The sequence below is a fragment of the Anolis sagrei genome, chromosome 2 (assembly GCF_037176765.1).
Source record: "Anolis sagrei isolate rAnoSag1 chromosome 2, rAnoSag1.mat, whole genome shotgun sequence".
Classification (NCBI taxonomy): Eukaryota; Metazoa; Chordata; class Lepidosauria; order Squamata; family Dactyloidae; genus Anolis; species Anolis sagrei.
Genome location: NC_090022.1, coordinates 232,689,363 through 232,702,642, shown reverse-complemented (window position 1 = coordinate 232,702,642; position 13,280 = coordinate 232,689,363). Strand labels below are relative to the sequence as shown.

General features: G+C 38.9%; 1 protein-coding gene across 2 annotated transcripts in view; it reads left to right on the top strand.

Annotated features, from left to right (window-relative positions):
• CNTNAP4 (contactin associated protein family member 4) overlaps nucleotides 1-13,280 on the top strand; it is a 330,423-nt gene that overhangs the window by 226,093 nt on the left and 91,050 nt on the right. For both annotated transcript variants that reach the window (XM_060762046.2, XM_060762045.2), the window contains exons 9-10: nucleotides 156-305; nucleotides 10,933-11,104. In XM_060762046.2, the coding sequence (XP_060618029.2) occupies nucleotides 156-305; nucleotides 10,933-11,104 (322 nt within the window). The remainder of the gene's footprint in view (nucleotides 1-155; nucleotides 306-10,932; nucleotides 11,105-13,280) is intronic.

Genomic DNA, 13,280 nt, shown 5'->3' with positions numbered 1-13,280 from the left:
TCCATCTAATTCCTCTCAATTTCTCAAAAGTGATAAAGGTTAAAGAAAAATTACCAAGCTGGATGTTTTTAAAAAACGATGACACACACACATAAATGTATGATTTTGTCAGTAATATGGCTTGAAATGTATTTTCTTTTATTTTTTCCTCCTAGGAGCTGAGTTGCATAACGGACAGTGGCATTCTGTTTCTTTGTTCGCTAAAAAGAACCGTGTAAGTTTGGTGGTAGATAATGATGTAACTTCTTCCTCTCATGCTTCAATACCCATGCAGATGCTTTCAGGAGACACTTATTACTTTGGAGGTGAGACACAATTTTGTTTGTAGCTAAGACTTGCTGCTTTGGGGCCTGACTTCTGAAACTGCATTAATGATGTTTGGTTTCAGAAGATTAGTTTGAGTATCATGGCATGAGTGACATTTCCTAAATTAATTCTGTTCACCTTCGATTCCAACACTAGCTATTAGCATTTTCTGAAATTCTGGGCTCAGCGCAGGAGTCATGAAATCAGCTCTAGTTTCATTGTTGACTTTAGTGTGACAGCGTTTGCATGGCCTGACTGTGTAATGAGGATTCCACTGCATTTTACATAATTAAAAACAAAGCACTTTATTGAGTAATAGCTATAGTGGCCCCATTTAGGCAATCCCACCATCCCTGATTGATGTTGAGAGAAGCATTATTGTGAAATAATAGCAATAAGCCAGCTTTTTAAAATAAATTTGTTGGTTTTACTGCCTATTTTCTTAAGACATTACAACATTGTCCTGAGTAGAATATGCATTTGCAATTAATAGAAGTACTTATGACATTCTCACATTGAGGTCAATAAGCCAGGTGATAGCAGGGGAATTCATGGTGACTCCAGAATGGGGTATGAGGAACATGGGAGGTTTCCTGTGTTCCATAGAGAAGAATGGGGGGAAGTTGGGTGGTAACACTTCCCCTGTGGGATTATATAAGGGGTGATGCAAGCAATAAAAGGCACTGGGTTCCCAGCCCTGCCTCACTTTAGGCACAGAGCCCCGCAGGGAGTAGGTCTACATTGTGTTATTGGATTGGCAGGCTCTGTGCCTGAAGTGAGGTCTGACTCTCATAGTACAGGCAATTTTGTCCATGTGATGTGGTCAGCATAAAGAGAAGAAAAATCAATTTACTTATCCTTCACCCCTTTTCAAACCACCCAAAACATCAGCACTTAAATGAGAAAGTATTGACTCTACTAATCAGAGCATTAATGGTGGTATTAGCATACCTAATTAATTTCAGGTTTTAGACCACTCTACCAAGGGTGCTGATTTTATTTTCAGCACCTTGGTAACTCTGTGCCCTTCCAAAGAGGCCCTATATGCCAAGGTCTGATCCCAGGTTTTCTGTATATCCCAGATTGGACTCATACTATCAAGTTTAAAGCAGAAAGTCTAGGATCAGATCCTGGTACATAGGGCCTATCTTAAAGGGCTCTCTGTTATATTTCAGAGGTTTCTGGATTCACTGGCCCATTGATTTAGGAGCCCGTTAACATATTTGAGATGAGTTCAGCTCTTGACAACAAGAAAAAAAATGGAAATAATGCTCACATATCTTCTGTCCTTGTTTGACTAGAACATTTGCATCTTTTCTAAGGTGACACATTTAATACTATCCCTTAAGTATCAACATTTGCATCTTTTCTAAGGTGACACATTTAATACTATCCCTTAAATATCAATGGTGAGCACTTTCAAAATCAAAGAAGAACATCAGGTTTACTGTGGGTACACATTATCTTGAATACTTTGCTGTGCCTCTGATGCCAAACATTTTATTTCTTGATGGAAGGGATAAGCAGATGTAGATGCAGGTGTTTCTTTATATAACATCCATGGTTTAAACCTTAGTCAATTTGGTAAATCAGCGGGTGGGCAACTTGTGGCATTAGGACTCTATATAATCCTTAGACCAGTTTGTTCTTTGAAAAGAATCATTTAAGCTGCTTAGCAGAAATCCTGTGTACCTACCACAGCACTCTTCTTTTTGTGAGAAGCAAGAGATGGGGAAAGAGGGCACAAGAAGATTTCAGGAAGATGTGTGATCCTTCTGATTTTTGAGCCGGACCCCACCGCTTACCATAGCCACATATGCCCTTTGAAAAACAACATCTCTAAGCTAATGCAGCTATCAACAGAAAATGAAATGTTTCTCCTCATCTGAGCTAAAGGATCTAACATACTTGTTTTGGAATGTGTATAGTTCTGAATGTAAAATATTTTTGGTCCATACTCATTTCTTGGCAGTTCATATTTGAACAAAACTGAAACAAAAAATCTGATGAAGTGGATTCCTACACATCCCCAGTCATAATGCATAACGTTTATGGAAGGAAAGTGAGGATCATATGTTTTCACAAGAAACAGATTTCCTGAATTTGTACTTCAGTACTTAAACAGAAGTGTCTAAATACTCCAAAGGCAAAAGATCCCATATTATCCAGAAAGCCAACTAGGATCATCTCTGGTTTGTATGTGCATGTGAGATCACCAACAAATAATGTAAGCTATATTTCAGGAGAAGAAATTGGCAAAACCACTTAAAGTTTCACAACAAGGGTGGGTAACAAATGCAGTTGAATCTGGAGAAATTGTATGAGAAATTCCCCCCTGTGTTGTTTCTGTTATTTGCCGTTAAAGCTTCCTTGACTTATGGCGACCCTATATATGAGAAGTCATAGAATCATAGAGCTGGAAGAAACCTCATGGGCCATCCAGTCCAACCCCTTGCCAAGAAGCAGGAAATTCTCATTCAAAGCACCCCTGACAGATGGCCATCCAGCCTCTGTTTAAAAGCATCCAAAGAAGGAGCCTCCACCACACTCCAGAGCAGAGAGTTCTACTGCTGAACAGCTCTCACATTCAAGAAGTTCTTCCTAATGTTCAAGTGGAATCTCCTTTCCTGTAGTTTGAAGTAATTGTTCTGTGTCCTAGTCTCCAAGACAACAGAGAAAAAGTCTTCAAGAGCCCTACCTAAGTGCCCAGCTCGGGTCTTTCAAACTTAGAGCTGTAGCCTAAGTTTGCTAAGATTCAATCAATATGTCTGTCCTGTGACCTCACTCTTTTCTTGCTGTCTTCCACTTTGCCAAACACATGCCATCTTCAATTAGGTAGGAATGGTTGCAATTTGCAATCAAGGCATATTGCTGTCAGCACACACACAGAGCAAGGATGAAAGTAGTATTCACCAATTTTTGAAAAACAAATGTGGTTTCTCCACTATCAGACTTGGTGCAATATACTCTCATGGTACCGATATATGAAGCAGCTAAACGATGACTACAGGATTGGTGTTATGTCTTAACATGTTTTAATTGTTTCAATTATTTTATATGTTACCTGATTTAACAGTTCAATTGTGTTATGTATTGTTGTTTTGTGTAATTGTGGCATTGAATAATTGCCAAAATTGGAAGTTGCCCTGAGTCCCCTCAGAGTGAGATAGAGCAGGGTAAAAATACAGTAAATAAATAAATGAATAAATATCAAGAAATCTCAATAAAAAAACTTAGGTCCATTGTGATTTCTCACAGTTCAGGAATTATTCGGCAGGAGTGGGATGATTGTATGTGTGTATTTTATTTTAGTATTTTGCACAGGATGGCTTCTGCGTTGAGAATAAGTATTTGATGAGTACTTATAAGAAAATTTAATACAAAAAAATTGTCTCTTAGCCTTGGGATCCAGGGGCAGGAGAACAATCTGCTTTAATCATGGATTAGCCATGAAGAGAAAAAAGAGAAACTTTTAAGCTCTGACTCAAAACAAACAAACAAGCTGAAAAGTCAGCAATAGATAAAAAGTGTTTGGTAGATTTATATAAAGTCAGTAAGAAAAGTAAATAAAACTTGTTATGAATACATAATACTTTGTGGTTGTATAAACATAGGTGAAGCATGGCTGCTAGGACAGCTATGAAAATCTACCCAAGTAAAGATCATCAGGTGCAAATTCAATGATTGAATTACTAGCATGATTGCACTGAACATATCATCAGTGTTGTTCAGTAGGGATAGCTAAAGTGTGTTTCTGTGGAAGAGAGGTTTGACAATCAGAACTAGTCTTGCTGTTCTATATTCTGTTGGTATAACTGTTGGAAAGATGTAGGCAGCTGAGAGCAGCACATCAGCCTCAGCCTCTGTCAGCCAATATCTGCCAGAAAAAAAATGAAAAGTGAATTATTTACCCATGGCTACTATTCCTTGTAGAAAAGCTTTGTGATCAAAGTAGCATTTGGTTCATGAAATCTCAACCATACTATTCATATAAATGATTATGGAAAGAGGAAAGAGGTTTCTGGAAGTCCACAAATTCCCCTTGTATCCTCATTCTAATTTGTGGTCAAATCATGTCCGTGTGAAGCTTTTGAAGTACTAACAGGGTGCACTCTCCACCCTAGTAACCTGAGCTCACAATATTCACAAGAGAATACAAACATCTCTTCATATGTTCAAAGTCCCTTTGAGGTCCCCATCCCTGTGGGAGGAAGCTTTAGATGTTCACGCATTTTATGTGAAGATCTGAAGAGGGCTTCTATTCACATTCAACTGGATGTGCTTAGATACAGCTGGATAACATCCATTATCTCATCTTAGGGGACATCACTTTAACACTGAGAAGAACAACATTTGACTCCCATTCCTTCACGTGCTAATTCTATGCATTATCTGAATTGATATATTTCCCAAGACATTTGAGCTGTTGCCTTATAAACAGCAAGGTTTTGTGGAAATTGATTTGGTTTTGGTTAGTATTGAGTTTTTTAGTTGAAATGCATACTCATGAAACCAACAGTGAAAGTACCGTAGCACAGGCTTTGTGTTTTTGAAAAAAATGCAAATGCAAGAAAAGCAAAATACATTAAAATCCACTATTCATATAAAATAATGTATTTCATTTCAACATGGATAGATATAACATGCTGGTCAGAAATCAGACAAAATAGTGGAATGATTGATTCATTACCAAAAGGATCCTGGCACATACGTTTTTATTCTATAGAGCAAACTAGATTTTAAAAAGTTAAGGTCTAAACATAGCTACAGTCTATGTTCCCCATAAAACTGACAATTTCAATTTAGTTTTGAATATAAATCTATATGATGTAAATCTATATGAGGTCAGGAAATAGCTTTCAGCAACATCTTTGAGTGCATCCTTTGTAAAGTCAGTGAGGCATATCGGCCTTATTCTGACACATATAGTCATGGAATCAAAGAATTGGAAGACACCACATGGGCCATCTGGTCCAACACCCTGCCATACAGGAAAAACACAAAGTACTCCTGATGGATGGCCATCAGGCTTCTGTTTATAAAAGCCTGCAAGAAAGGAGCTTCCACCACATTCTGAGGCAGAGAGTTCCACTGCTAAAAAGCTCTGACAGTCAAGAAGTTCTTCCTAATCTCCAAGTCCAAAGACCTCATCACAAGAATTTCTATGGATCATGGTGAATCCATCAATGCCAAGAGGGGGACATGGGGAACCCATCACCCCATTCCCCGCATCACCTGACTTACCCCTAACCCCAGACCTTTACATCGAGTTTAAATGTCGCTAGCAATTAGCATTAAGGGCATAGTAGATTATTCCTTTTGGGTTCATTAGATATAACAGTTTCTTCAGTGAATTTTAAGTGTGCTATTCAGATTGGGTCCAAACATTTTGTGTTGTGATATGACTGGTATCCTACTGGTTACTCCTAACTGAGGCAGATTCATTCAATCAATTGTTCCAAGGTGAAACCACATATAAAATAACTTGAATAGATTCAATGGTTCTAATTTAGTCAGAAGTAAAAGAGAATTTATAGCAAAGTACCCATACAATATCTTGCAATGGCTAGATAGGATATAGCAGCACTAAAGCAAGGGACTAAAAAGTAATGTGTAATATTTAATTCCAGGCAATACTGGCCAATTCCTATGCACATTTCAGAAGTTTTTCAAAAAGAAGTATGCATGTGACCTGCACGGACACTGTCAAAATAATTGTGTGAATATTTGAAAATAGCAACGGTTTGGCATAAAAAAAGAATACAATAGCATTTAATATAATTTCCACATCGTATTATTTCCAGAATATTAAGGTTTTCAGTGCCATACAGCTTTATCCATCTAAAGTAGGAATGAATAACTGTTTAGAGTTGAAGATGGGTTCCATAGCTCTTCAAAAGCCTTGTGGGGTGGGGGAATTGTCCCTCTTTGGTGTCACTGCTGAAGCTGCTTCTGAAATTTGATAGCAACTGCAGAAGCTCTGATATGCAGAAAGATGGCAGAGCATCACTACATATCAGAGAGGCTGGTGAGACCACAGAATGACCACAGAAATGTATCACATCAGGCATGTAGCCAGGGGGGGGGGGCTCGGGGGGCTTCACCCCCCCCCCCCGAAATGTTCATGGTGGTTCGCGAAAAGGCCTTATTGGTGCATTATTTAAACTGTTATGTTTATTCATATCATGATCTGATCACCATACTCAATATATCCCATATGCATGGGGGTATTGGGGTAATGATACAAAAGGTTTGCTAGGGTAGACCCTCTTTCACTCAGACTCAGCCCCCCCCCGAAACTCAGCCCCCCCCTGAAACCCCCCCTGAAAAAAAATTCAGCCCCCCCCCCCCCCCCGAAACGAAATCCTGGCTACGGGCCTGTATCACATGGTTTCATGCTGGTAAGGATCTCAATATTTATTTCTTACAATATTATTTATTTCAAAACATTATCCCAGTTACAATATTCCATGGTTTCAGTCCAAAAGCTCTGGGTTTTGTTTTTGTTTTTTGTTTTTTGAGGAAACAACAGTTGTTGCTGTTAATAAAATAAGGTGTTGCTTTTTCTATTCTTGCTCCATCCTATGGTAGTCGACAATATTTATAATGCAGTGTCTCAACATAGAAAGACAAGATCAAGATTGAGGAAGTTTGTGGAGGTACAAATGGATTTTTGTTTCAGGTTTATTTATTTATTTATTTATTTATTTATTTATTTATGCGCTTGTATACCGCTAATATCTCAGCCTAAATCGGCGACTCATTGCGGTTTACAACACTTAAAAAACAACAATATTCAGTTTAAAAGCATAAAACACATATACAATACAAATTATTGGGCCACCAATAACCATCCAATGCATCTCGTAACTGGAGTCGCAATCCAAATTCATTGTCCATGATTACCAGTCCTTTAGTCATCATAATTCGTTGCAACGGATTAACCGAATGCTTGTTTAAACATCCATGTCTTCAATCTTTTCCGAAACACCATCAGCGAGGGGGCTGATCTTACCTCTATGGGGAGGGTGTTCCAAAGCCGAGGGGCCACCACAGAAAAGGCCCTGTCTCTCGTTCCCGCCAGCCGCACTTGTGAAGCCGGCGGGATAGAGAGCAGGGACTCCCCAGAAGATCTTAGGGTCCTGGTGGGCTGATAGGTTGAGATACGTTCGGATAGATAAGTTGGGCCAGAACCGTTTAGGGCTTTAAAGGCCAACGCCAGCACTTTGAATTGAGCCCGGTAGCAGATCGGCAGCCAGTGGAGCTGGTGCAGCAGAGGAGTTGTATGCTCCCTGCGCCCCGCTCCTGTTAGTATCATGGCTGCCGCCCGTTGGACTAATTGGAGCTTCCGGGCTGTCTTCAAAGGCAACCCCACGTAGAGAGCGTTGCAGTAGTCAAGACGGGATGTAACCAGAGCGTGGACTACCGTGGCCAAGTCAGACTTCCCAAGGTACGGTCGCAGTTGGCGCACAAGTTTTAACTGTGCGAATGCTCCCCTGGTCACCGCCGAAACCTGGGGTTCCAGGCTCAGCGATGAGTCCAGGATCACACCCAGACTGCGAACCTGCGTCTTCAGGGGGAGTGCAACCCCGTCTAACACAGGCTGTAACCCTATACCCTGTTCGGCCTTGCGACTAACCAGGAGTACCTCTGTCTTGTCTGGATTCAATTTCAATTTGTTCGCCCCCATCCAGAACGTCACAGCGGCCAAGCACCGGTTCAGGACCTCGACAGCCTCCTTAGTAGCAGGTGGGAAGGAGTGACAGAGTTGGACATCATCTGCGTACAGATGACATCGGACTCCGAAACTCCGGATGATCTCGCCCAGCGGCTTCATGTAGATGTTAAACAACATGGGAGACAGTATTGAACCCTGAGGAACCCCACAAGACAAAGGTTGTGGGGTTGAACAGGAAGGGCTTAGTGGGCAAACTAGGAAACTTGAAAGATAGGGCTTAGTGGGCAAACTAGGAAATGAAAGAATGGCAGGTTTTTGCAGGAGTTGCATTTTTAGTGAAAATCTGAAAGAGAGGAAGGATTCAGCATTATCTTGCGGGCAACCATCGCTAGCCATCACTACCATTTACTTACACAGGCACTGAAAAGGAATTTCCCCCATTCTTTTAAAATTAAAATTCAGTATGAACTCTTTCCAAAAATAAAAGAAGAAGAAGAACCATTTCCTTCTTGAGTAGAGTGGTGAAAGATCAGAGCTTACTTCATTCTGGGAGAATCTAGAAGAGCTACTGGTTCCCTCTGTTCTCTTGGTGCCCCTTTGAGGGAAGCACCAATGTGCCAGCAATGTTGCAATTATTTTGCCCAGGCTTTGCAAAAAGTCAAAAGTGGCACTGCACTGGACAAACTAGTGCTTCTTTAAAGTTCTCCAGGACCAGCCAATTTCTCACTTTTTGCCGCTCTACTCAGATAATTTGCCGCTCTACTCAGATAATTTGCTGCTCAGATAAGTGTATGATTCTTTTTTAAACAAACAATTAAGTACAGTGCTTACTATGTATGAGTTGACCTAAGTTTTTTTGGAGGGGGGGGGGGGGTTTATTTGACTGAAATTACTAGACTTATACATTACCATACCGAATAAATACAATAACAAGATGGCAAAAATATGATAGGTACAGGTAAAAGTTTCCCCTGACATTAAGACTAGTCCTGTCTGACCCTGGGGGGGGGGGGGGGTGAGGGGGTGGTGTTCATGACCATTTCTAAGCCAAAGGGCTGGTGTTGTCCATAGACACTTCCAAGTTCATGTGGCCAGCATGACTGCATGGAGTGCCATTGCCTTCCCGCAGAAGCCATACCTATTGATCTACTCACATTTGCATGTTTTCAAATTGCTAGGTTGACAGAAGCTGGGGCTAACAGCAGGAGCTCACCCCACTCCCCAGATTTGAACCACCAACCTTTCGGTCAGCAAGTTCAACCTGCTGTGCCAGCAGGGGGCCCTTACAAATATGGTACACTGGGAAAATATTGTTGCTCCACCACACCAGGCAATTTGAGAAGCACTGATTACAATATCCAACCCTTCTTAATTTCTATTAAATCCAAAAAGCTGTGTGAATTATCACCATTCCTTCTTTCTAGGTTAATTCATCTGGTAGGTAATCTATTTTTTCCTTAGAATCTTTTTTTTTTTTTTTGGCAAGGTTCAGTTTGAAACAGATTTCATTATGAATGTGTACTTAAGTTATTGTCTGCTAATATGAGACAACAAGTCCTTTAACTACTACTACACCCAGGAGGCAATATTGTTTGATTAAAATCAAAGTAGTGTCTCCAAATATCAATCTTTGGGCAGCATTGCCTTTTGAGAAAAAAAAATACCAAGGGGCCAGAGGGTGCATGGGGAAATGTTTCATTTGAGGGTTTTTTTTTTACAACCTATTAGCATTTATGTCTGCTCCAAGGATTTTTATCAGTGGAAGGGGTTGTATTGTGGAGAAAATGAAAACATACCAATTTGCATATGCTGTTCACAAACTAACTGCTAGGTTTTCTTCCTTTTCTTGTGGGCACTGTATTAATTGCTGTTTTGTTTCAGTCGTTTATTTTATTGCTATCTGGATATTTTGCTCATGTTCAGATATTACCCCCTCTGTCCACTGGAAAAAATAAATTTCTAATATTGTGTTGTTATAATTATAAATATTGTCTTGAAAATGAGTTATTTTATTAGAAATTTCATTTTACAAAAAAAAAAAACTAACTCCATACCATGTAAATATCTCTCTGATAGTGTTGGTTGCCAAGGTCAGGCAGTGCCTCAGGAACTTCATCTCATATGCTTTGTTGTTGTGTACTGCAACCACCGGAGTATAGTATATGAGCATTTCAACTGAAAACTGTACCATTACTCCCATGACGGGGTGTTTTCATTTTTCCACTTTTGGTTGTTGCTATCATCATCAACCCACATTCTGGCCAGCTGTACCTGATCCAAACTGGAGAGGATGTTTCAGTTTTGGACAATTTTTGGCTGATCATTTTGGTTATATTTTTGGTTTGGGTTTTCTGGGGCTAGGGCAGGAAAATGTGAAGGATTTTAGAGTCTAGAATGGGGATGTGATTGCAGGAAGCTTGTGTACACACTCTAGCCAGTGTTAGGAGAGCAATGATAAACTCTAGGACAAGGGTACACCTGGTGACTGTTACAATTTTATCTTCCCAAAAGGAAAGGAGTTACAGGTGGCTTAACCCCCATGACCAACAACAAATCATAAATTAAATTCATTAAGGGTGAAGTACAACACTACATTAGACAATTTCTACTCATGCAGTCTCTTTCCTCTCCTTCACGATTCCACCCCTTCCAGAATCTTTTCTGGGTGATCTTTAAACCCATGGTGCGGGTTGTGCTGGGTACAGCAGATAATGGACACTTCCTTTTATTCAACTGAATGGTGATGATAATGACATTAGAATACTATTTCTGTACTATTTCTGTACTATTTTTGTATTGAAATAGAATACTATTTCTGTATTATTTCAATACAACACTTATAATGGCATTTTTTTCCTCAGAGAGTGAAATTAAAGCATTTTGGTCTGTTCTTAAATTCACTTTTTCTAGACCTTTTCATATTTTACTTTTTAAAATTGTTTTTCCAGGATGTCCTGTTCATGTCAACAGCTCAGAATGTAAAAATCCATTTGGAGGTTTCCTTGGGTGTATGAAAAAAATTTCAATTGATAACAGTGAAATGGATTTAATTTCTGTTCAACAAAACTCAATGGGAAACTTCAGCGACCTTCAGATAGATCTCTGTGGCATCGTAGATAGGTGAGAGAGATTTTGTTTTCACTAGAATTCCTATTTTTGTTGGTGGTGGTGATGCTAGTATCTTTGGTTCTGCACAAATAATTCTCCTTTCCGGACTGGTTGGCCACTGTGAAGTATTAGACTAACATTTCCTCTTCCATGCAATGGAAGGAGATGTCTGTGGCAAAGCTTTTGTTTGTCATCTAGTTTCTTGTTCCTCAAAAGTTGTTTGCTCTGTAATTCATGCCTTCCTAAATTGTTTTCCCCCAAAAGTTCTTGACATTTTTTTTTTACTCATGTGCTTCTGATGTTGCTTATCTGTGTCTTTTTCCTCCCCAATTGACGGTTGCATTTAGTAAACTTTCCACTGATATTTCAACTTTTACTCAAAAGCACTAATTCTGATGTGAATGAATAGAATAAATAGACTGTTTTATGCAAGTTGCGAAACTGAAGGTTGTTCTATCAGTATTTAAAATTTGGTATATTAAATTATTTTTAGTCCAGGAAAGCTGAGCGTTACCTCTCCGAACGTATTCTCCCCTACGTACTATCAAGACTACTAAGATCGTCTGGAGAGGCCCTGCTCTCGGTCCCACCGGCCTTGCAAGCGCGCCTGGTGGGGACGAGGGACAGGGCCTTCTCGGTGGTGGCCCCGCGACTTTAGAACTCTCTCCCTCTGGAGGCCAGAACCGCCCCATCCATCCTAACATTTAGGAAACGGGTGAAGACGTGGCTGTGGAGTCAGGCCTTCGATGAATGAGGACCCTGGATGGAAGTTGATGTAGATCCATCTTAATAGGACGACTGACCACTGTAGTTTTATATATAGTGTTTTTAAAGTTGTTTTTGTAATTGTGATATATGATATTTTAATGAGTGTATATGTTTTTTATGGCTGGAAACCGGGCTGAGTCCCTCAATGAGGTTGAGAAGCTCGGTATAGAAAACTGTGAAATAAATAAATAAATAAATAAACATCATCTTAAGAGAAAATCAGCTAAATGTTGGCAATATAAGGAAGATAATATCTTCTTGTAGCATATGTTGCCAGCAGGTCCAGTGTGGGTTCCTTAGCATATATTTCTAGATGCATTGTAACATATCAATATCGTGTTAGAAAAATTGTATATGTAGTTGCTTGTGTAATTTTGACTTGTGTTTGGAACTTAAGTAATACTAAATGTGTTGTTCTATCTTGTATGCTCTTATTGTATGCTTTGGGTTAGAACAAATATGTAATAGTCATTGTTCAGTGGCCAAAGGGTTTATATATAATATTCAATTTACAGATATCAAAGTCAAACAAATATTGGGATGGTCTTACATAGTTAATACATGCAAACATATATGCTTAACACATAAGAACCTTATATATTATTCCCCATGCTTATATAGTCAAACAATAATAAATGATAAGCCTTACTTAAAATAATTTTAATGCAGAACATCTGTTCAGTATTTTATAAAGTCATTGGGTATGGTATCTGGAGTGAAAATTAGCAGATGCATTCTGGTAGTTTGTAGATGGCCAAAATATACATAGATGTTTTAGTAGCAAAAAGCATCATAAATGAAAGTGAATATTATGATTTCCTTTCAAGTTTGCATTTCTCCAGAAAACCGTCAAGCCAAAAAAGCAGTTTATACTAGGATATTTCTGGTAAATTATAGTTTTGTTTAAATTCAGCATTATTCATCTGCTGAAAAGAGACATGTTTGCATCTTGAATCGAAGTGTTCTCTATCAGATTAGCCTTTGATTAGCTAAAGTGGACAAATTCTTGCTTTTAAGTCATATCTTTGTGAATTTTATGCAGTTAAATGTGAAAAAAACTTGGTCAGTTTTTCCCTCTTCCTAAGGCATAAACAAAATATTATAGTACAATCAGAAATAATTACATTCTATTTTGTTTGCATTAGTTAAATTTGTCTGCTATGCAGAACTGCAATATTCTGGTTGCAAAAATTCATGCATCATCATTGTGTATCATGCATATTATTTGATAATTATTCAAATAATGGAGTGGGTTGGAAACGATGGCCAATAAGTTTTCTTCCTACTCTTATCTGTCATTTAAAAATTACTCCTTTTAATGTTTGTTTATGTAAAGGATAAAGGAAATAGGATTTCCTTAGCTTATTTACATGTAGTGTTCTCTGCATTATATGCCACATTTTTCCCCATAGTGTTTTGA